Source organism: Pistacia vera, unplaced genomic scaffold (genome assembly GCF_008641045.1).
Source record: "Pistacia vera cultivar Batoury unplaced genomic scaffold, PisVer_v2 Contig109, whole genome shotgun sequence".
Taxonomy (NCBI): Eukaryota; Viridiplantae; Streptophyta; class Magnoliopsida; order Sapindales; family Anacardiaceae; genus Pistacia; species Pistacia vera.
The window spans coordinates 459,292-483,119 of NW_022195126.1; the positions used below are offsets into that span (position 1 = coordinate 459,292).

The 23,828-nt window shown below is 36.2% G+C and overlaps 2 protein-coding genes across 4 annotated transcripts; one reads left to right on the top strand and one right to left on the bottom strand.

Moving 5' to 3' along the window:
- The first annotated feature begins 357 nt into the window (after nucleotides 1-357).
- On the top strand, nucleotides 358-5,079 carry LOC116135574 (protease Do-like 9). 2 transcript variants are annotated; one of them, XR_004128932.1, is made up of 9 exons: nucleotides 358-1,062; nucleotides 1,611-1,810; nucleotides 1,915-2,095; nucleotides 2,262-2,453; nucleotides 2,622-2,854; nucleotides 3,974-4,075; nucleotides 4,148-4,218; nucleotides 4,317-4,421; nucleotides 4,580-5,079. XR_004128932.1 is itself a non-coding variant. In XM_031421288.1 (9 exons), the coding sequence occupies exons 1-9, from the start codon at nucleotides 453-455 to the stop codon at nucleotides 4,676-4,678; spliced, it is 1,773 nt and encodes a 590-aa protein (XP_031277148.1). In that variant the 5' UTR covers nucleotides 358-452; the 3' UTR covers nucleotides 4,679-5,079. The 2 variants fall into 2 exon arrangements, 1 of the variants encoding a protein (XP_031277148.1); XM_031421288.1 differs by having other exon boundaries at nucleotides 4,168-4,218.
- An 81-nt stretch (nucleotides 5,080-5,160) lies between these two features.
- LOC116135585 (WAT1-related protein At3g28050-like) lies at nucleotides 5,161-23,616 on the bottom strand. 2 transcript variants are annotated; one of them, XM_031421308.1, is made up of 7 exons: nucleotides 23,263-23,616; nucleotides 6,871-6,933; nucleotides 6,673-6,789; nucleotides 6,158-6,389; nucleotides 5,896-6,054; nucleotides 5,650-5,801; nucleotides 5,161-5,528 (listed from the first exon to the last, which is right to left on the bottom strand). In XM_031421308.1, the coding sequence occupies exons 1-7, from the start codon at nucleotides 23,451-23,453 to the stop codon at nucleotides 5,375-5,377; spliced, it is 1,068 nt and encodes a 355-aa protein (XP_031277168.1). In that variant the 5' UTR covers nucleotides 23,454-23,616; the 3' UTR covers nucleotides 5,161-5,374. The 2 variants fall into 2 exon arrangements, with proteins under 2 accessions (XP_031277168.1, XP_031277159.1); XM_031421299.1 differs by lacking the exon at nucleotides 23,263-23,616 and adding an exon at nucleotides 7,015-7,325.
- Between the last annotated feature and the right edge of the window lie 212 nt (nucleotides 23,617-23,828).

Consider the following 23,828-nt stretch of genomic DNA (forward strand, 5'->3'; position numbering starts at 1 on the left):
TGTTAATAAGGAAGTCACTGGAGTTTTGTCTGATCAGTAGTTTCAAGTTTGAAAAATTAGTTGAGTGTGTGTAAATTAAAATGGTCCGGATACCCCGTCATTTAAAAAAAAAAAAAATCGCATTTGTAACTTAAATCATTATATTCTTTCTTTGTAATTTCTATATGTTTAAAATAGAATTTGGTGGGCTTAAGAATAAATAGTTAAATACCATCTAACTCGTAACAAAGAAATCTCATCAACAGTTAGAAGCCTCAAAAAGAATTTGTGAGCCATGAATTCAGCTAGCCCAATTTTTACAATTTCCTTCACTTCCATCTTCCCGGTGTCAGCTCGCTTCCTCAATTTCTTCCGAAATCTTCCCTCCGTAACAAATGATTGAATTCGCAATCTTTCCAAACCTAAACCTCCTCAAAACCTTTCAAATATAAACCTTTATTCAACATCCCAAAATGTCTGAAGTTAAACGTAAACGTGGCCGCAAACCTAAAATCCCCGCCACACATGAAGAAACCCTAGACGCTCCCTCCTCCAACACCACCTCCTCCGCCGCAATGGACGACGTTTTCTCCGTCTCAAATGTCGAAATAATCCCCACCACTAATCCTTCCACCATCGCCACCACGACGGCAACCACCACCAACAACCATCAGCAGCATCCTGATCATCGTCCTCGCCGAGGCCGTCCCAAGAAACTTCCGAAACACGAAATCCCAGAAGAAAAACCGCCCCCACTTCCGCGCATTTCCACTATAGGGGTTTCTCGGACGTTGGAAAATGGCGGGGATTCTGTTGGAGGGGGGCCGGCCGTGGCCAGAGTTGTACCGGCTATGGACGCTGTTGTCAAGGTGTTTTGTGTCCACACGGAGCCGAATTTTTCGTTGCCGTGGCAGAGGAAACGACAGTACAGTTCGAGTAGTAGTGGATTTGTGATTACTGGTAGGAGGGTGTTGACAAACGCGCACTCTGTGGAGCACTACACGCAAGTTAAGCTCAAGAAAAGAGGCTCCGATACTAAGTACTTGGCTACTGTGCTTGCTATTGGGACCGAGTGCGATATTGGTAAGGGATGTTCTTTTAGCTTATTTTTGGAAAGTTATTTGTAGTTGAAAGTTGGAAATGTGCATTAACTAGTTATAGAGTCCGGTGTAGTTGCTTTAGTTTGTATGTTAGCTGATCAAGGATAAAATTTGAATCATTTATATGATATAGTAGGACCCACTTCTTACATGTCTAACTTAACAGTGGGATATACTTTTTAGGCCATCCTTTCAATAAAATTAGTTCTTCAGCTATGTTGTTATAATTGGAAAATTTATGTGATTTGGATCGTTATATTTTTTGAATGATATCATTGGTTAGTTTCATTGAGTGCAAGAATTGTCTATATATGTTACGTGCATATATTATATAGTTGAGAAGAATTGAATATGTAGAAACATGTGAATGTTATGCGTGAAAAGGATGGTAGGTTTCACGAGTGTATGTTGGGAGATTGAAGTTCTTTTGTTAGTACTGAATGTTGTAAATCTATTTAACTATGTAAGGTTAAATTGATTTGGATGATATTCTTGTGTTTAATGCGAGTTTTGGTTTTTGTCATGTGGCAGCCATGCTTACGGTCAATGATGATGAATTCTGGGAAGGAGTATCACCAGTGGAGTTTGGAGAATTGCCCGCCCTTCAAGATGCTGTAACTGTTGTGGGTTATCCAATCGGGGGAGACACCATTTCTGTGACGAGTGGTGTTGTATCACGTATAGAGATCCTATCTTATGTTCATGGGTCAACTGAGCTCTTGGGTCTACAGGTTTTGGATTTCATTTCAAGATATCGGTAGATTTGTTGCCAGCCATCTGAGATGTTGTTCTCTAATTTATTTTATTTTATTTTTTATTTTTTTCTTTTTTTCAGATAGATGCTGCTATAAATTCTGGAAATTCTGGTGGGCCTGCCTTTAATGATAAAGGCAACTGTGTAGGCATTGCATTTCAGTCTCTTAAGCATGAAGACGTGGAAAATATAGGTTATGTCATACCAACGCCAGTCATAATGCATTTCATCCACGATTATGAGAAGAATGGAGCATATACAGGTTACTTGGTTACAGCCTTGACATGCTTGCATGTTTTCAGATTTTGCTGGTTCTGATTACTGTACTTATTTACTGTGTAATCAAATTTAATCTTGAATTTGTTATGGGATATGCTGCTTCAGCATCTGTTGCACTGAATCTTAAAAACTTTATTTATACAACATAGGATTCCCTATTCTTGGAGTTGAGTGGCAGAAAATGGAAAATCCTGATTTGCGTATGGCAATGGGTATGAAACCTGAACAGAAAGGTGTTCGTATCCGAAGAATTGATCCTACTGCTCCAGAATATGAGGTTTTGAAGCCATCAGATATCATTCTAAGCTTTGATGGGGTTGATATTGCGAATGATGGAACTGGTAACTGCAGATTTCTCATTTTTGCGGTCTTATCTGATGTGTACATATTTATTTATGCTTTTACGTGCTGTTCATGTCTTATTTTTGTTTGACAAGTAAAATATTTCCAATAGTACTGCTGTGTGGTTTTGACATGGCTCTTTCCTCCCTTGCTTGTTGAATTTACAGTCCCCTTTCGGCATGGAGAGCGCATTGGCTTTAGTTATCTTGTCTCTCAAAAGTATACTGGGGATAGTGCAGCAGTCAAAGTTCTTCGTGATTCCAAGATTCTCAATTTCAACATGAAACTTGCCACACATAGAAGGCTTATTCCATCTCATAACAAAGGGAGGCCTCCATCATATTATATTATTGCAGGATTTGTTTTTTCGACAGTGTCTGTTCCATATCTTCGCTCTGAGGTGTGTAGTCTACTCTGATATTGGTATGCTTTCTGTATATAGTGTCTTGGTCTAGAACAATGACTTGAAAGCTGTTGTTCCTTGCATGTATTCTCTATTGCTTTATTGCTACTGTATGATAATTGTAATGGTTCAAAGCACGTATGCTTGGATCATTGTTGAATATGATGTGGAAGATTCCATCTTTATTCTTTCAAAATTCTTAAATAATGTTCATTAGTGAGTGTGAAATGTTTTTGTGCCTTTATGCATGCATAAGATTCTTTACTATTGTTCTTAATTATTGTCAAATTTTTGCATTGCTGCATGAAAATATTATGTGATTGATAGTGTATATATGTGTGTACAAGTGAAATAAAATAGATGCTAACTGCTCCAATATGTATGAAAACTCTGTTCTGCCTTTTCATTTATCCACATCATCATATATTCTGTTCGATCCTAGATAATAACTTAATTGTATGTCCTTACGGCCTTTTTGATGTCTTGGCACACCAATTCTGCTATTGATATGTACAGAAAATAACAAAATTCTGATAACTGGTTTAGAAGAAAAATGAGGAATTTCATGCTTAGTTATTTAAATTGTACAGTCTGTTATCTTCTAAATGGTTCCATTAGATCCCATGATTTTGTACAATTATATTAGAGGACGTTTATCCATTATCATAGTGAGGCTGTAGAATGTGCTTACATCAGCATTATTCTATGGAATGCTTAGTAATACCTGTGTGCTATGTTACATCATCTCTCTTTTTCTCATTCCCTCCTTTGAATATGTGCAATCAGGATATGTGCAGTCGGTTACTGTTATCTTAATAATGAAAATTATATGTATGCCTGATTGTCTCCAATTCTTAAGAGGTTTCATATAACTTGTTTACTTATTTCTCATCTTGGACGATATGGACTCTGTCAAGGTTCCTTCATGTTTTATCAAAGGAAGAAGCCATTAATTTTATTCTGTTGATGCCGTTGAGGCTTCTGTTTTCATAGACTTTTGCTGCTACTTTATTTGATTTTCCTTTTTCTATTAGGATAGATTTTATGTCTTGTTTGTCATTGTGAAGGTTCTGAATGTTCTAACATGCTGTAAGTTCTTTTTCGATATATGTGCAGTATGGAAAGGATTATGAATATGAAGCCCCAGTCAAGCTTTTGGACAAACTCTTATATTCAATGCCACAATCGCCAGATGAGCAGCTTGTTGTCGTTTCTCAGGTTTTTCTCTCTCTGGGTTACTAGAGTATGATGAGGTTTTATGTTGATTCTCTCATTCGTACCTTTTACTATTTCCTGGAAATTTGTGGTAGGTGCTTGTGGCTGATATTAATATTGGGTATGAGGAAATTGTTAACACTCAGGTGAGGAATGAAAATCTGAGGCAACTGCTTTGATTCCTGTGTTTGAATAGCTTAACATGTCAGTTGTTAAATACTTATCATTCTGAGAAACTATGTAGGTTCTTGCTTTTAATGGTAAGCCCGTGAAGAATTTGAAGTGTTTGGCGAACATGGTAGAGAACTGTGATGATGAATTTTTGAAATTTGATCTAGAATATGATCAGGTCCTCTCTCTCTCTCTTGCTCTTGCTCTCCCCGTGTGTATATGTGGATATTCATGTGTTGAGGATGCATAGACATGTTGCTACTCATATATTGATCTGTTGAGGATGCATAGACATGATGCCTACTCATATATTGATATAAGTCTTGTTGTATGCAGATTGTGGTCCTCCGTACGAAGACTGCAAAAGCAGCGACCCTGGATATTCTTACAACCCATTGCATACCTTCAGCAATGTCTGATGATCTAAAGAAATGAATTTGATCATAATTTAGTTTCACCGAATTTGGCATTTGTCGTAGTTGTCAACAATTACTGCAATTTTTGTTTTCTGCTAGATCTTGAAAGACATATCAGCTTCTGCAGGGTGGAGTTGATAGCTATTTATCAGAAATTGCTTAAATATTATTCTATGAAACCTTAGGGGGGTCTCGGACAACATTGAGAGTGAGAGAGATCTCCCTGGTAAGTGATAGCCTTTTGCTCACCACCGGTGGAGAAAACATGTAGGTTGTAAAAAGTTAAAAATTAAGTGGACAGCGACTTTCGTTTCTTTTATCTACATATGGTTTTGGAGATAGCTTAGCCATTTGTAATATTGATAGATTATTCAATGTTTGCTGGCAAAAATGAATGCAATCGAGATGTTTGAGAACTAATCATATCCTAAGGGGATGATATTTTACCAATCATGGGAAAGAAATATGGAATCTTTCATCAGCATGCAGATTATAATCATTATATAGCCAAGGGATTTAGCATAGAGAAGAAGCTGGAATACGTTTCATATCTTTTGACTTGACTAGTTGAATTTCTGATAGTCACAATCTATTAAATCCAGCCATGGATCAGGAATCAACTTATGCTGTTTGAACCGTATGCACAAATCAAGGTTAACTTGTGAGCAAGCTGCTCATGCTTTCCTTTACCAAATAAAAGATTAACTGCATTGGTTTACACATTTACGTAGCTATCTAAGAGAGGTGTCTTTTGCGAATATGCCTGTGGTCTGTCACATTTGTACGCTTCACCTTTGTTCTTTTCTTCTTTGGACTGTGCCCATATAACACCGTAGAAACCCACAACAATTATTATTGCTCCGATAACACTGCAGAATGAGTGCTTTCAAGGTTAATAAAATATTTCGCCTTTTGAAAATGTTGCATTTCTTCTTCCATAGCTGTTTTGAGGTGCTGGAAGCAGTACTTTATAAGCAAAGAGATTGTTACCTTCCAATGTGGAGAGTGTCACCAAGGAAGATGGCACCCATAAAGGCAGCAATAGAAATCCCCACAGGCTTGAACATGGCAACAAACACAGGTCCTTTTCTTCGTATGCACCATGCAACTACACCATATGTCACCACATTCCCAAACACTGCCTGTAAAATAAGACAAAGCGAACAGGTTACTGATTTTTTGGAGGACTAAAGATGTAAGTTAAAGAAGTGGTCAAGACTAATATTGTATTCTTACTGCGTATACGACAGAGATGAGCTCGATATCAGGCCTAATTTTCCATGCATTCGGGTTTCTCTCTGCAATCAATGAAACTATTGTACACTGAACGGTGCCAAAGAAGCAGTAGAAGGTGACTAAAGTCATCTCTGATGGATATCCTTTAAGAATTGCTGCCTTCAAATATAGAATGAACAGATATTACTTCCACTCTCACTAAGATTATGAATTAGTGAAGAAATACACAACTTTCTAGTCATGGCATGAAATTGCTTCTTGCCTGAGAAATGTTCAATATAGCAATTGATAAACTAGCAGTTGCAAGGAAAATGCCCCCAATGACCCAATCATTTGTTGCAGTCTCAGCAGGTAAGGAAGATGGTTGCGGTTGAGGCACAGCGCCTATTGCAGGACCCTTGTAAAGGGTTACAATCCATGCTCCTAATATTGATACCAGAGTGCCCAAAATTTTTACCTGGCTTCTTAAACTTCTCAAACCCAACTTTTCCATCCTTCAAAAAACGATTTAGTCAATGGCGAAACCCCATATAACCACTAACCCTTTATGCTCATCATACATCTTTAATCTTCTCAAAAGAATTTGAGATATTCAATAATATAAGAAGGAACCATTACTCATCTGAGTTCTTTGGATTCAATAAAACAAAAACAGTTTTAATCCACCTATATTTACATCTTCGCATTCATACAATCATCATTTCTCAATTTCAAGCTAATTACAGGGAAAGCACTTTCCCATCTCTCTTCAATAAGATAAAAAGAAAAAGGAAGAACCTGAAGATAGCAGCAAGCAAGAAAGTGAACGCTGGTGTTAAGTTGCTCATTGCAGAGCCAAGAGTAGGAGAGCTGTAGTTGATACCAGTGCTCACACAATTCTGCATCAAAGTAATCCTACAAAACGCGCAGAGCACAATCAAGTTCAAATTCTTCCACCATTTCTGAAATCAACCTCTTAAATTCAAATACACATACCCCACAAGACTGAGGAGGAAAACTTTACCCAGGAAAGATAAGGTCAGTGGAGGTCCCTTTCTCCTACACACAAAGATCAAACAATTAGTACATAAATATGGGTATTGTTGATTACCAATAAAGCAGAAGATGTAAATTAGCTACCTGAATATGATAAAATAAGATGGGAGGAGGATGAGAGAAGCAATAACGTTTGCATAGACAACAAAGACGAAATGACTCAAGCCTTTGGACATGGCTGCTTTGTTGAGTGTTGTTAGACCAACATCAAAGGTCTCAACAGCCACAATCGCTGCAAATGGCAGCAATTCGACCAAAAATGACTTCACTCCCATCACTCTTTCCGTCTTGCTGCCTAGATGTTGCGGAAAAATTCATGTGCAAAATTCACTGTCGGAAGTATTTTATTATTCTCATCACACTGAGCAGTGAACAGTGACTATTAGTTGACTTTCTTCTTTGGTTCTTTGGTGGAAAACTAACCAAGAAGAAAAAGAGTAGACGAAGGCTCCGTTTGGCTCTTTGAGAATATTATTATTAGTATTCTCAATCAAATTAAATAGTAAATTTATAAAAACTTATAAAATTATTTAATATTATTCAATTTTTTTTTAAATTCCTTAAATTTGTTAATTTAATTAAATACTCCTAATTTTTTTTATAGAAATTACAAAAAAACCTTAGCAACTCATATTTACCAGATTCCAGCCACTACCATCGAAAAATAGCTGAAATTTAGTATAATGACGCACTACTGGCTGAATCTGGCCAGTGGTGCGCCGATCTAGCATTTTCTGGCTAGATCCACGATGAATCTGGCCGAAAAAAGCCAGATCTAAGGCCAAAGATCTGGCCGTTGACGGCCAGATCTTTTGCCGTAGGCAGTCGTCAACGACGGCCAACACATGGTTGTCGGCCATATCTTTGGCCGTCATTGGCCAGATCTAGCCGTAGATCTGACCTTGGCCTACCAGATCCATCGTGGATCTGGCCGAAAAAGGCCATATCGGCGCACGACCGGCAAGATCCAGTCGGTTATGTCCCGATACAACGACTCCGGCCACCCTCCGGCGGTGGTGGCCGACTGTCCATATTTAATGGGTGGATTGGGGGTGTTTTTGTTAATTTTTAATGTTTTATTATAGAGATGTTTAGTAAATAAACAAACATAGGGGGGTGTTTAGTAAATAAATAAATATAAGGGGTATTTTTATTTATTTCCAAATCCTACATCGTAATACCCGCCTAATTCAACTTTTTTTAACTTTTTTCCAAAAACTTTTCTAAAAAGTGTAAAAAAGTGAACCAAATAGAGCCGAAGGTTTTCTTAATTCTACTTTCTCATCCAAAATTATTCAGAATACCACTTTTTCATCCAACGTCTATATTCCGTTAATATCCAAAATACCCTTCACTTTCTTAGCCGACGTTTGGCGAGTTACTAAAAGTTAGGATAAGAGGGTTTTTGTAGAAATGGGAGGTAGGTGATCGAATGGTGGTGACTGATTGAATATTTGCCACTAAAATCAGTTAGAAATCAGCTAAGAACAAGAAACCTAGCTTTGCGGTTAGACTGGCAAACGGGGGGTGTACCCGCGGGTCAACGGGTACCGTACCCAAAGGGCGGGTACGGGTAATACATATCTCACACCCGTGAAAAATTAACCCATACCCGGCCTGCCTGTGACTTTACGGGTGGACGGGTACTACCCGCGGACTTGCAAATTCAAAATTAAAAGAAAAAAAAAAAACTGCTGAATCAGAATGACTCGTCTATCTCTCCACATCCACTCTCAAGTCTCAACTCAAACCCTAATCTAAAGTAAAATAGCAAAACTTATCAGAGAAAAGAAAAAAAAAACGCAGCAGCCATTCTCTTCCACAGCAGCTCCACAGCCTCCACTGCTCCAGTCCTCTCACAGCAGCTCCACTCCTCACTCTCTCACTCTCACAGCAGCTCCACTCTCCTCATTCTTTGACTTCTCTAACGGCAGCAGCAGGTCACGCAGCAGCAAGTCTCACTCACGGCAGCACCAGCACGGCAGCAACAGTCTCCTCTCACGGCAGCACCAGCACGGGCAAGCAGCAGCAGGTCACGGCAGCAGCAGATCTCACTCACGGCGGTACCAGCCGGCAGCAGCAGCAGTCCTCTCACGCAGACCAGCACGGCAGTGGGGCAGGACCTTTAAATATTTTGTAGTTGAATGAATATTTGTTTTGTAACAGTCTGTTACTGGGTGAGTGGGTGGGTTGTGGTTTAGACTTTTAGTTCATTTTTATTTGGTGGGTTCATTTATTTGTTTGACCATGAAACTTATTACTTCTATAAACTTTTTTTATTATCTAATTGATTGTTGTCGTGTTGATGCGTATAACCTGTATAATCTATCAGTTTTAATATTGTTTTAATTAGTGATCATAATTCATCATACAGAGTTATAATTTATTATAAGATTAATATTATTAATATTGGATATTCTAACTAAATATCCTGTCTCCATGTTGACATTTTGCTAATCTTTGAATCAGAGGCGAAGGCGGTTGTTTGTTTATGATCGTTTTCTTTTGGATTCATATCTGGAAATGGAATACTGTAAACAGTGAGCTTCATTAATAATGTTATCATTTCTAAAGTCAACTGGAAAATAAGAGGAAACAAATTCATCGGCTTCAAATTATTGATACATGAATAATTGGATGGGGCTGTTAGAATTAAAATTTTCTATTTTCGATTGGTGCACCAAACTTATAGATATTAATGTAAGTAATCATGTTTAAATTCTTTATTAATTTTTTTTTTGGATGAATTTTTATGAATTATGATTGGTATACTTATTGGAGTTGAGAGGTGTGATTGTTGAGTTGGAAAAATCCAGTCATTTGGTAGGGCTGGTTTGCTTGTAAAATATAGGGAGTGTTTTATTTTTTTGATGAATTGTTATGAATTATGATTGGTTAATTAATTTAAATGTAAATACTTGTTGTGCCTTTAGATTGGCTTGGTATGGAGGACTCTACAGATTTAGGAATGGGTCGTAATGTAGTCGTAGGTCAACTTCCTTCTACTGGTAGTACTGTTGTCCAAAAAGACGTAAAGTTTCAGAGTTTGGGGGCAATTACAACATATACAGAAGATAATGGGGAAGTGAGGGTAAAGTGTATGATTTATGGTAAGTCTTATGCACATGGTAGTTCCAGTCATGGGACTAAGAATATGAGGCGCCATATGGAAGGTTGTCCTAAACGTACCATTACTACTAGTGTAGATCAAATGATGATGGATTGTGACACTAAATTGAGACGTTTGAAGATTTCTCAAGAAATTTATAGTGAGAAGATGGCAATAGGAATCATAAAACATAATTACCCATATTCAATAGTGGAGCATGAAGGAATTAGGGATGTCCATATGTATTTGAATCATGAAGTTAAGCATTATACTAGGAACAACGCTAAGGCAGACTGCTTAAAGATATATTACAGGGAGAAGGAAAGGATTAAGCTTGCTTTAGAGAGGGTTTCGGGTAGAATATGCTTGACTTCTGATATTTGAAGTTCTTGTACTACTAATGGGTATATTTCTTTAACGGCTCACTATGTTGATGAGAACTGGGAGTTACAGAGTAGAATTATGAATTTTAGCCATATTCCTCCTCCACACTCGAGGGCTCTTTTGTCAGACATAGTGTATGATTTCTTAAAAGATTGGGGGATTGAAAAGAAAGTCTCCTCTCTTACATTAGACAATGCAAGTAACAATGATAAAATGGAAGACATTTTAAGGAGTCAACTTTGTCTGCAAAATGTTTTATTATGTGNATCGCTGCAAATGGCAGCAATTCGACCAAAAATGACTTCACTCCCATCACTCTTTCCGTCTTGCTGCCTAGATGTTGCGGAAAAATTAATGTGCAAAATTCACTGTCGGAAGTATTTTATTATTCTCATCACACTGAGCAGTGAACAGTGACTATTAGTTGACTTTCTTCTTTGGTTCTTTGGTGGAAAACTAACCAAGAAGAAAAAGAGTAGACGAAGGCTCCGTTTGGCTCTTTGAGAATATTATTATTAGTATTCTCAATCAAATTAAATAGTAAATTTATAAAAACTTATAAAATTATTTAATATTATTCAATTTTTTTTTAAATTCCTTAAATTTGTTAATTTAATTAAATACTCCTAATTTTTTTTATAGAAATTACAAAAAAACCTTAGCAACTCATATTTACCAGATTCCAGCCACTACCATCGAAAAATAGCTGAAATTTAGTATAATGACGCACTACTGGCTGAATCTGGCCAGTGGTGCGCCGATCTAGCATTTTCTGGCTAGATCCACGATGAATCTGGCCGAAAAAAGCCAGATCTAAGGCCAAAGATCTGGCCGTTGACGGCCAGATCTTTTGCCGTAGGCAGTCGTCAACGACGGCCAACACATGGTTGTCGGCCATATCTTTGGCCGTCATTGGCCAGATCTAGCCGTAGATCTGACCTTGGCCTACCAGATCCATCGTGGATCTGGCCGAAAAAGGCCATATCGGCGCACGACCGGCAAGATCCAGTCGGTTATGTCCCGATACAACGACTCCGGCCACCCTCCGGCGGTGGTGGCCGACTGTCCATATTTAATGGGTGGATTGGGGGTGTTTTTGTTAATTTTTAATGTTTTATTATAGAGATGTTTAGTAAATAAACAAACATAGGGGGGTGTTTAGTAAATAAATAAATATAAGGGGTATTTTTATTTATTTCCAAATCCTACATCGTAATACCCGCCTAATTCAACTTTTTTTAACTTTTTTCCAAAAACTTTTCTAAAAAGTGTAAAAAAGTGAACCAAATAGAGCCGAAGGTTTTCTTAATTCTACTTTCTCATCCAAAATTATTCAGAATACCACTTTTTCATCCAACGTCTATATTCCGTTAATATCCAAAATACCCTTCACTTTCTTAGCCGACGTTTGGCGAGTTACTAAAAGTTAGGATAAGAGGGTTTTTGTAGAATGGAGGTAGGTGATCGAATGGTGGTGACTGATTGAATATTTGCCACTAAAATCAGTTAGAAATCAGCTAAGAACAAAAACCAGCTTTGCGGTTAGACCTGGCAAACGGGCGGGTGTACCCGCGGGTCAACGGGTACCGTACCCAACGGGCGGGTACGGGTAATACATATCTCAACCCGTGAAAAATTAACCCATACCCGGCCTGCCTGTGACTTTTCGGGTGGACTGGGTACTACCCGCGGACTTGCAAATTCAAAATTAAAAGAAAAAAAAAAACTGCTGAATCAGAATGACTGTCTATCTTTCTCACACTCACTTCAGTCTCAACTCAAAACCTAATCTAAAGTAAAATAGCAAAACTTATCAGAGAAAAGAAAAAAAAACGCAGCAGCCTTCTCTTCCACAGCAGCTCCACAGCCTCCATGCTCCGTCCTCTCACAGCAGCTCCACTCCCTCACTCTCTCACTCTCACAGAGCTCCACTCTCCCTCATTCTTTGACTTTCTAACGGCAGCAGCAGGTCACGGCAGCAGCAAGTCTCACTCACGGCAGCACCAGACGGCAGCAACAGTCTCCTTCACGGCAGCACAGCACGGCAGCAGCAGCAGCGGTGCACGGCAGCGCAGATCTCACTCACGGCGGTACCAGCCGGCAGCAGCAGTCTCCTCTACGGCAGCACCAGCACGGCAGGTGGGCAGGACCTTTAAATTTTGTGTGTTGAATGAATATTGTTTTTGTAACAGTCTGTTACGGGTGAGTGGTGGGTTGTGGTTTTAGACTTTAGTTCATTTTTATTTGGTGGGTTCATTTATTTGTTTGACTTCATGAAACTTATTACTTCTATAAACTTTTTTTTTATTATTCTAATTGATGTGTTGTCGTGTTGATGCGTATAACCTGTTAACTATCAGTTTAAATATTGTTTATAGTGATCATAATTATCATCAGAGTTATTAATTATTATAAGATTAATATTATTAATATTTGGTATTCTAAATATCCTGTCTCATGTTGACATTTTGCTTAATCTTTGAATCAGAGGCGAAGGCGGTTTTGTCTGTTTATGATGTTTTCTTTTGGTTTATATTGGAAATGGAATACTGTAAACAGTGAGCTTCATTAATAATGTTATCATTTCTAAAGTCAACTGGAAAATAAGAGGAACACAATTCATCGGCTTCAAATTATTGTATACATGAATAATTGGTATGGGCTGTTAGAATTAAAATTTTCTATTTTCTGATTGGTGCACCAAACTTATTAGATATTAATGTAAGTAATCATGTTTAAATTCTTTATTAATTTTTTTTTTTTGGATGAATTTTTATGAATTTGATTGGTTATACTTATTGGAGTTGAGAGGTGTTGATTGTTGAGTTGGAAAAATCCAGTCATTTGGTAGGGCTGGTTTGCTTGTAAAATATAGGGAGTGTTTTATTTTTTGATGAATTGTTATGAATATGATTGGTTATTAATTTAAATGTAAATACTTTGTTGTGTCCTTTAGATTGGCTTGGTATGGAGGACTCTACAGATTAGGAATGGGTCGTAATGTAGTCGTAGGTCAACTTCCTTCTACTGGTAGTACTTGTTGTCCAAAAAGACGTAAAGTTTCAGTGTTTGGGGTCAATTTACAACATATACAGAGTAATGGGGAAGTGAGGGTAAGTGTATGATTATGGTAAGTCTTATGCACATGGTAGTTCCAGTCATGGGACTAAGAATATGAGGCGCCATATGGAAGGTTGTCCTAAATGTACCATTACTACTAGTGTAGATCAAATGATGATGGATTGTGACACTAAATGAGGTTTGAAGATTTTCAAGAAATTTATAGTGAGAGATGGCAATGGAACAATAAAAATAATTACCCATATTCAATAGTGGAGCATGAGAGAATTAGGGATGTCCATATGTATTTGAATCATGAAGTTAAGCATATACTAGGAACAACGCTAAGGCGGACTGCTTAAAGATTATACAGGGAGAAGGAAAGGATTAAGCTTGCTTTAGAGAGGGTTTCGGGTAGAATATGCTTGACTTCGATATTTGAAGTTTGTACTACTAATGGGTATATTTCTTTAACGGCTCACTATGTTGATGAGAACGGGAGTTACAGAGTAGAATTAGAATTTTAGCCATTATCCTCCTCCACACTCGAGGGCTCTTTGTCAGACATAGTGTATGATTTCTTAAAGGATTGGGGGATTGAAAAGAAAGTCTCCTCTCTTACATTAGACAATGCAAGTAACAATGATAAAATGGAAGACATTTTAAGGAGTCAACTTGTCTGCAAAATGTTTATTATGTGATGGTTCTTTTTTTCATGTGCGATGTTGCACATATCTTGAATCTGATAGTCCAAGAAGGGGTAAAGGTGAGTAGCGCGGCTTTGCATAAATATCGTGAAAGTGTGGAAATATGTTAAAGGAAGTGAGACTAAAAAGATGAAGTTTGGAGAACTTGTCAACAAAATTGGTGTAATAAGCTCAAAAGGATTACGAATGGATGTTCCACGAGATGGAATTCCACTTATTTAATGCTTGAAAGTGCATTAATATACCGTCGTGTGTTGTTTTCATTTGGCACTGATAGATCCCAATTATAAAAGTTGTTTTCAAATGAAGAATGGGATAGGGGCAGAGGATTTGCAAGTTCTTGCAACCATCCAGTACCCCACAACAAACTGTGATCTCAGAAATGGTGGAGAATTCCAAGTGCGTTTATACGAAGAGATGGAAAATGAGGATGAAGTTCTTAGTACCATGGCAAGTCAAATGAAAGGAAAATTTGACAAATACTGGGATTCTTATATAGTGTGTAGCAATTGCAGCAATTCTGGACCCACGTTTCAGTTTGGTTTGTTGGTTTTGTTACAAAAAAGTTGATGGCCCAGTAGTTGCAACAAGAAAGTTGGAGTTGGCGCAAAGGAGTTGTATAGGCTTTTTGTGCTTATGAGAGTCTAAGTGGCCATGAGTTCCCCATGGAGATGATTGCGACAGCTAGTAATCCTCATATCATTGGAGATGATATCTGTGTAAGTCAATACTCCCTAAATATTTTATTTTTCTTGTGATTAATAAAGTTTTCTTTAGTTTGTAATTTTGCTTTATTAAATTTAACTATTTAAATGGTGCAGGATTTGACTACTACAAGAGTGACTTTAGTGCTACTAAGAAGTCTGAATTGGTAATTATTGGGAGAGGCAAGATTTGATCGCATCAAATTTTGCAATTTGGATGTCTTGGACCATTGGAAGAAAAATAGTGATCGATACCGATACTTTCGATGATGGGCCGTGATGTGATGAGTATACCAATAACGACTGTGCTTCGGAATCCAGTTTCAGTATTGGTAGCAAAGTGCTCAGTAAATATCGAAGTTCACTTTACTGGAGAATGCAGAGTCTTTGGTATGCACCGGGACATGGATTTCTGGATATAGAAGTTAAAGGTAACATTTTAACTTATATTTACATGTTTTAATATTTTTGTTTGTTAATATATTACGATAGTTAACTATATCTTGTTAATTGTAGAAGATGAAATTGATGATGTTCAGCTGGTTGTGCCATTAAGTCAAGGGCGGGGGAAGGAGATTGCATAATCAAGGAGGCTTGTTTGTTAGTGTATTTGGTACTTGGTTAAACAATTATATACGTTTAATTATTTAGTGTTTTATGTTGAATGTTAAACCATTTTATATGTTTAGTGTTTACTAATCAGTAATTACTATGTAGTTTAGTGTTTATTAATTTTATTATCTAATGGTGGACTTTGATATAAATATAAAAAATATTAATATTGAATTAATATATTGGTGAAATTAATCAAATTTATTTAATCATCCATTTATTAATATAATAAGTAATAACTAATAAATTTAATATGGAAAACAGTAAAAAAATAGAAAAATGTAAAAAGCTGTTCCATTTCACGGGTGACACGTGGGTGACCCACGCCCGCACGGGCGGTTACGGATCATGAATGTCGACCTGCGAGAATTTTTCACCCGTAACCCGTTCCACCCGTGCCATTGCTACTCGGACCATACCCGCCCAACCGCCCGTTTGCCAGGTCTATTTGCGGTGACGACAACCGGTGAGAAATCAGGTTCAAAGTGAGAGGGGTTTGTAGAGAGGAAACCGAAGGTTTAAATGGTGGTGATGGAGAGAATTTTTGTCCTAGAATGGCTAAAATCAACTTGGGTAGTAACGGAATATAAATGTTGGGTGGAAAATGGTATTTTGAAACTTTTTGGGTGGAAGTGTCATTAGGCAAACTTGGTGGGAAAAAGTAGTTTACTCGAAGAGAAATTTTTAAAGATAGTGTTTGAGATATGAATAATGCATGTTTTATCTAAGTCATACAACATACAATCAGACAAAAAATTTACAAAATTTATGTAAAATGAATACTTTGTTCTATGTTTTTTGCTGATGTATGACTCAGTTGTAAACAAACATTATTCTTGATATTATGAGCAGGAGGAGTCACAAAATGTTTTTTAACCTTCCATTCCTATTGGCTGGATGGTGACTTCCCACTCAAGTCACGGTGGTGTGCCATACCTAAAAATTCAAGGCCGTCGTGTGTGGGCTGCCGTGAAATTTGTACCTTGTCGGCCACCAAATTTGAAGGCCACGGCAAACCGCTATTATCGTGCCATGCTTGGCCATGCCATGGGTCGACCCGTGTGCTTGTAAAAATATTTAATTTTAATATTATGGTTAGTTTGATTTATTATTAATAATTATTATAAAATATTTTATATGTTATATTCAGTGACATTTGTATTTATATTAATTAAAAAATATATAATCACTATAAATATAATAAAATAATGAGACATTGAAATATAATTGAATTTCACACTTTTTAGTTTTATTATTACAAGTATAATATAAATTACAATACAAAACTTAGAATAGAATTAAAAATTAAAATTATTATCATCTTCATTTTTATTAATTTCTAAATTTTTAAATCTTCAAATATATCTAGTTGTAAAATAGACATAGTATTTTTTTTTTTTTTTACCGTCGTGCGGTGCCGACCCACATGCCTTTTTAAGGCCCATGGCATTGCCGCATAATCGTGGGCCATGTGTGCTGTGCTTTTTTTGGTGCCGTACCTTGTGTGTCGTGCTTTTTTCGTGCTGTGCCATGGGTGACACGGCCCATGCTATATACCCAAGAGTCAAAGTATGTTCCAACTCAAAATAATCCTTTAGATGTTAATTTTATGTTAAAAATCATAAAATCTAACTAGGGGCAAAATACAATCATTTGAGCGGTATGATCAATTATCCATAAAAGGGTATTAGGGGCAAAATATCATTTTGCCTATGGATAAGCATTACAAAGTCAAGGATGAGTAGGCTTAATTGCATTTAATGACATTATAAGTAATAAATGTTTAGTGCTAAATGACCAAAATGTCCTTATATGAAGAATTAAGGACTTATGAGTTATATAATTAAATATTTGGGCAATACATAATTTTAGAAAATTAATGAAATATTTTTATAAATGAGAGGAAATTCGTTACCCAAGAGAGATATCCTTTTTCAACATTTCTTCAATTTTCTCTCAAAATTCCATGAAACAAGCTTTCGCTCTCTAAGTTTTAAAGGGTTTTACATAATTTTTCTAGGTTAACAAGAAGGAGCCTTAGATCTTCAAATGAAAGGTCTAAGGTAAGGATTAATGCCTGTTTTGTGTGATTTGAAGATTTGAAGTAGATGTTGAGGTATAATATTATATAGTAGGATTAAGGTGTAAAGGAAGATAAGACAAAGGATTTGTGGGGGAATTCTTTAGAAAGGTAAGGAAGAACCTCCATGACTTTAGGATTATGCTACGTTTGTAGATTTTAATGAAACCTTAATTAAGGCTTTAAGACATAGAATTAGTTGATGAGCAAGTGTAGTTAACTCATTAATTTTATTTATTGCCTTAATTCATTAACAGATGTTATTGCCATTTATGTTTTATGAGTTGTTATGTTTAATTGAAGAAAATGAAGTATTGATATTGATTGTGGCAAAACTGTAGTATTGGAGGCCACATGTGTTGAATGATTGCTATCGAAATGTTGATGTGTTGTTTGTATTAGCTTAAAGTTATAGCAATAATGGATGATTATGGAATGAGATTTACACTTCCTTTAAGATGTTAAAGACTATTAAAGGGAGGTTTATTTGATCTTAAGTTGAACTATTGGTAATTGTCAATATGAATTGAGTGGCATAATTTATATGAAAAATTCGGATTTGTAAGTTTGGGTTATGTTAAACAAGCTTCATATTTCCATCATAACTTAGTTATAGAAATCTAAATGATATGATTCTTGAAGCACTAGAAATTAAGACAATAGCCCTATAACTTTTATGTTTATTCAAAAGCAAATTCATTTAGGAAATGGATGGAAAATGGCCTGAAGAATAAGCTTCTAGTTATTAAAGTTTAAGATTTAACATAATTAATTCTTATGATTATGAATGTTATATATTGATGTGATTAAGCCATGTGCTAATTTTTACCCATTAGTAGATGATCTTTGAAAGATACATGGTCATGATGTCAATGCATGATTAATGTTATGAATTGCAATCATGAATAGATGAGAATGTACATGTTTAGAGATGAATGTAGCAAGAGTAATGTAAATGATGATAATCCATAGGTGAATTAAAAGTATTAAGCTCACTAAAATATGTATTTACATGCCATAAAATATTAGAGATGCATATAGACATGATGGAAAAGCTAAGCATATCCTCGTATACGGTTGAGGAAGATGAATATATGCTTTAGATGCTAAATAAAGCGAAGCACGCCTCCTGATGTGTATGAGCTCTAGATGAATTTGAGGCTAATGATATGAAGTGTTTAAGACGCTAAGAAAGTCCGATCGCTAGACGTTAAGCTTCATATGCATTTAGTTGCATTACATGAGTTATGATGTTATTTATATCATGAGATGATTTATACTCATGTTGATGATATTTAGATGTTATATCATGACATGTAATGTGTGTTTACTATGTTACATACTTATTGTATGTGTACGCATTGATGTTTATATAAACACGGAATAAAATGATGAAAGCATATGAATTTTTTAAAAAATGGAAGTATACCTAGATGAAAAGATAGTGGTGTGTTAACAAATATGTTTAAATGAAGGTCAAGTAGCACATATATGAAATAGACATTCCTTATTGAGGATTAGCGCTCAACCTTTTATTGTATTCTTTGTAGGTAGACCAGAAACGAAGGATGTTAGAGACAATGGGGCTTCACATGAGGGGAGATGATTTATTGTCATCTTGATGTTTTTATCTTGATATAAATAATGTAAATGATAAATGTTTGTGAAACACATTGGAAGCTTCCACCCTAAAATTTTGATGTGTAATTTAGAAAAATTCTAAAGTTTTTGAAATTATAAGTTTGGATCCTGGTGACATCTTATATGAATGTTTTGAATATATATAATTATCCTTATCTAAGTTTTTCTAAATACAACTTTTTCCAACATGTATTTTCGAATCTCATTGAGGGATATTCAGAGGATACCTGATGGAGGAGTTTTCACCACCGGCTCTACTTCCCACCATATTGTTTACTCTTACAAAAGGACAACAGGTCAATGTGGAAAGACAAAATATATATTTGATATTTACCAATCAAATGGTGGATTCATATTTCCATTTTTATCTAATTGAATAAGTATTTTATTATTTATTGTTTATCTACTTATTTAATAAAATAAGAAATGTTTTTAGTTTATTAATTTGAAGCCTTAAATAATTATGTATTATGAATAAAAGGAAAAATTGATGTAATCAGCCAATTTTGAAGGGGTTTATCTAATTAACCCACTTTTAAACTTAAACCTTATTAGCACCATTTAATTTTAATGCCAAAATACTCCTATCTTTAACTCACGCATTCAAGCGAAACCTTCACTTTTCTTTACTTCTCAAACTATAAACACATCAACTTTCCAAAAATTTCAAAATGAAAGGATCTCTACCTTTTTAGTTGAGATCTTGAATTGATCAAGTATGCCTAATAAGTTTTGAGCTTGAAATTGGTAATTACATAAACCCCTCAAAATGTGACTAATCTAGTAAGTTTTATCAATTTCCTTGGATAGTAACTTTAAATCCTAAATTTGGGAAAAGAACAATGGCACCCCCTAGATATCCATTAAAGTTAAATAACCCCATGTTTTTGAAACAGTTAATGACACCTCTAAAAAGTAAAGTGTACAAACAACTTTAGCCACCGCTATATCACGAGTCATGACAGACAAGGTCTTGCTAGATCCCTGGGCTAAAGTAACATTGCCCTCAATGTGACCACATGAACCTTGCAACCAACAAGAAGGATCACCTACATTATTGTATGAGTAATGCTAGCTACAACTCAATCCCACAACCTTCTCTCACAACCCTTAAGTGGCAGTTTGCAATTAATTAGCTCGCAAATAGATCTCACTGCCCATTCGAGTGCCACATCGGGGGTTGTGAGAAAAAGTTATGAGATTGAGTTGTGACCTAACATTACTGTTATTGTATAATTACACAACTCGATTCCAAATGGAGCTAATCCAAGCGAACTGACATTCAATAACCTCTTAAAGATAAAAAGAACAGATGGTTGGGTGGAACCAGTCTCAAGGACTTATTGGAGGAGAAAGCAATCAGGAACCCTCCCTCTGTTCCTGTAGGTATATTTTTCATTATTATTCACTTTTCTTTTTTTATTTAATTTTTCCCTTGTTTGATTTCTAATCTTTTGTTAGTCAAGTTTGATGTCGAAGTGGATTTTTTCTTATGCAATCTGCAAATGTGGATATGCATATGTTGAGGATTCAGACATGTTGCTACTCATATAGAGATGCAAGTTGTTGTTCTATGCAGATAGTGGTCCCGTACGAAGACTGCAAAAGCAGCAATTGGATATTCTTACAACCCATGCATACCTTCGCAAGTCTGATGATTCAAGAAGTGAATTTGGATCATAATTTAGGTTCAACGAATTTCACATAACAACAATCACTGCAATTTTTCTTTCCTGCTAGATCTTGAAAAAAATAACTCCCGCGGTGGATTGCTAGCCAAGCATCAGAAATTGCTTAGATGGATCCTATAAGCTGGGGGGTCTCAGACAACACGAGAGTAGGGTACAGCTCTCTGATAATTGATAACCTTTTTTGCTCACCACTAGTAGAGAAAAACACACGGTTGTAAAAACGTATAGCTTCTTTGTTCATATGAGTTTTTGGAGATACTCAGCAATGTGTAATATGATAGACTATCAATGTTTGTTGGTAAAATGAATGCAACCGAAAGTGTGAGAACTTCTCATATCCTAACAGGATGATTTTTTACCAATATGGGAAAGAATATGACATCTTTCATCAACTTGAAGCTTATCATAGCCAAGGGCTTTCAACTCCGCACTCCCGAATTTGGGGAGGAGACAATAAGATTTAGCATAGATAGATGCTGAATACGTTTCATAATTTGCTTGACTAGTTGAATTTCGATACTCACAATTGTTAACCAGCATGGATCAGAAATGAACTTATGCTGTTAACTCAAATAGTTTGAACCGTAGCACAAATCAAGGTTAACTTGCGAGCAAGCTGTCATGCTTTCCTTTCCAAATAAAGATTAAAGCACAAACTAACACATGGTTTAACATTATGTAGCTATCTAAGAGAGGTGTCTTTTGCGAAGATACCTGTGGTCTGTCATTTTGCACACTTCATTTTACTCTCTTTTCTTTGGACTGTGCCCATACACACCGTAGAAACCCACAACAATTACAATTGCTCCATAACACTGCACAACGAGTGCTTCAAGGTTTAAAATATTTCACCTTTTGAAGGTGTTGGATTTCTTCTTCTATAGCTGTTTTGAGGTGCAGGAAGCAGTATTTTGTAAGCAAGAGATTGTTACCCAATATGGAGAGTGTCACCAAGGAAGTGGCACCCATAAAGGCAGCAATTAGAATCCCCACAGGCTTGAACATGGCAACAAACACAGGTCCTTTTTCTTATGCACCAGGCAACTACATATATGTCACCACATTCCCAAACACCGCCTTTAAAAGAAAAAGGAGCCAACAGGTTACTGATTTTGGAGGATTAAAGATGCAAGTTAAAAGTGGTCAAGAAATAATATGTATTCTTACTGCGTATACGACAGAGATGAGCTCGATATCAGGCCTAATTTTCCATGCATTCGGGTTTCTCTCTGCCATCAATGAAACATTGTACACTGAATGGTGCCAAGAAGCAGTAGAGGTGACTAAAGTCATCTTGATGGATATCCTTTAAGAATTGCTGCCTTCAAATATAGAATGAACAGATATTAATTCCATCTCTAAGATTATGAATTAGTGAAGAAATACCCAACTTTCTAGTCATGGCATGAAATTGCCTCTTGCCTGAGAAAGTTAATATAGCAATTGATAAACTAGCAGTTGCAAGGAAAATGCCCCCAATACCCAAATCATTTGTTGCAGTCTCAGCAGGTAAGGAAGATGAATGCGGTTGAGGCACAGCGCCTATTGCAGGACCTTTGTAAAGGATTACAATCAATGCTCCAGAGATTGATACCAAAGTGCCCAAAATTTTTACTTGGCTTATTAAACTTCTCAAATTCAACTTTTCCATCCTTGAACCAACCCAAAAAAAGAAAAAAGAAAAAAGGTCAAATAGCAAATGGCAAATGGCAAATGGCAAAAATCTTTACAACCGCTAACCCAAGTATGTCCATCATACTTCTTTAATCTTCTCAAAAGAATTTGAGATATTCCCTAATATAAAAAGGATCCATCGCTCATCTTAGTTCTTTGGATTCAGTAAAACCAAAACTTTCGCCTTTGGAGTACAGAAACAGTTCTAATCCACACACACATATATTTATTTGCATTCATTTTATCTTCATTTCTCAATTTCAAGTTAACTAAAAATCAAGAACTTTTGCATTTTTCTTCAATGAGATAAAAAGAGAAAAGAATGAACCTGAAGAGAGCAGCAAGCAAGAAAGTGAAAGCTGGAATTAAGTTGCCCATTGCAGAACCAAGAGTAGGAGAGCTGTAGTTGATACCAGTGCTCACACAATTCTGCATCAGAGTAATCCTACAAAACGCGCAGAGCACAATCAAATTCAGATCCTTCCACCTTTTCTACAATCAACCACTTGAATGCAAATACATACCCCACAAGGCTGAGGAGGAAGACTTTACATAGGAAAGAAAAAGTTAGTGGAGGTCCCTTTCTCCTACACATAAAGATAAAACAAAATATAAATCCGGGTATTATTGATGATCAAATAATAAGAAGAAGAAGATGGAAATTAGCTACCTGAATATGATAAAATAAGAGGGGAGGAGGATGAGAGAAGCAATAACATTTGCATAGACAACAAAGACGAAATGACTCAAGCCTTTGGACATGGCTGCTTTGTTGAGTGTTGTTAGACCAACATCAAAGGTCTCAACAGCCACCATCGCTGCAAATGGCAGCAATTTGACCACAAATGACTTCACTCCCATCACTCTTTCCCTCTTGCTAGATATTGAGGAAAAATTGATCTGCAAAATTCACTATCGGAAGTATTATATTATTCTCACCACACTGAACAGTGACCTTCGACTATTGGATTGGATGATTTTCTGCTTTCATGGAAAACCACCAAACAGTTTTTGAGGATAGTGTTTTACATGTAATAAGCGCGGAGCCAAAATATTTAGTTCAACCTTTATTTCTTATTGGCTGGATAGTGACTTCCCACCATGCTTTTACTCCGTAAATTTGGAACCATCGGATTCTTATCAAACGGATTTTTATCATATCAATCGAGGACACTTCTGTAATAAATTTGTAGTTATAGGATTAAGGGTATAAAAGTAATTTTATGTGTAATATGG

What these genes read in the sequence shown, in the direction of transcription:
- LOC116135574 (XM_031421288.1), top strand. Translation starts at nt 453, where the DNA reads ATGTCTGAAGTTAAACGTAAACGTGGCCGCAAACCTAAAATCCCCGCC. An exon ending in GAAGAATGGAGCATATACAG is followed by an intron (nt 2,096 to 2,261) that starts GTTACTTGGTTA and finishes TATACAACATAG; the next exon opens with GATTCCCTATTCTTGGAGTT. An exon ending in TTGATCTAGAATATGATCAG is followed by an intron (nt 4,422 to 4,579) that starts GTCCTCTCTCTC and finishes TGTTGTATGCAG; the next exon opens with ATTGTGGTCCTCCGTACGAA.
- LOC116135585 (XM_031421308.1), bottom strand. Translation starts at nt 23,453, where the DNA reads ATGGGAGTGAAGTCATTTGTGGTCAAATTGCTGCCATTTGCAGCGATG. An exon ending in TTGCTTGCTGCTATCTTCAG is followed by an intron (nt 6,390 to 6,672) that starts GTTCTTCCTTTT and finishes CGTTTTTTGAAG; the next exon opens with GATGGAAAAGTTGGGTTTGA. An exon ending in GACACTCTCCACATTGGAAG is followed by an intron (nt 5,529 to 5,649) that starts GTAACAATCTCT and finishes CTCATTCTGCAG; the next exon opens with TGTTATCGGAGCAATAATAA.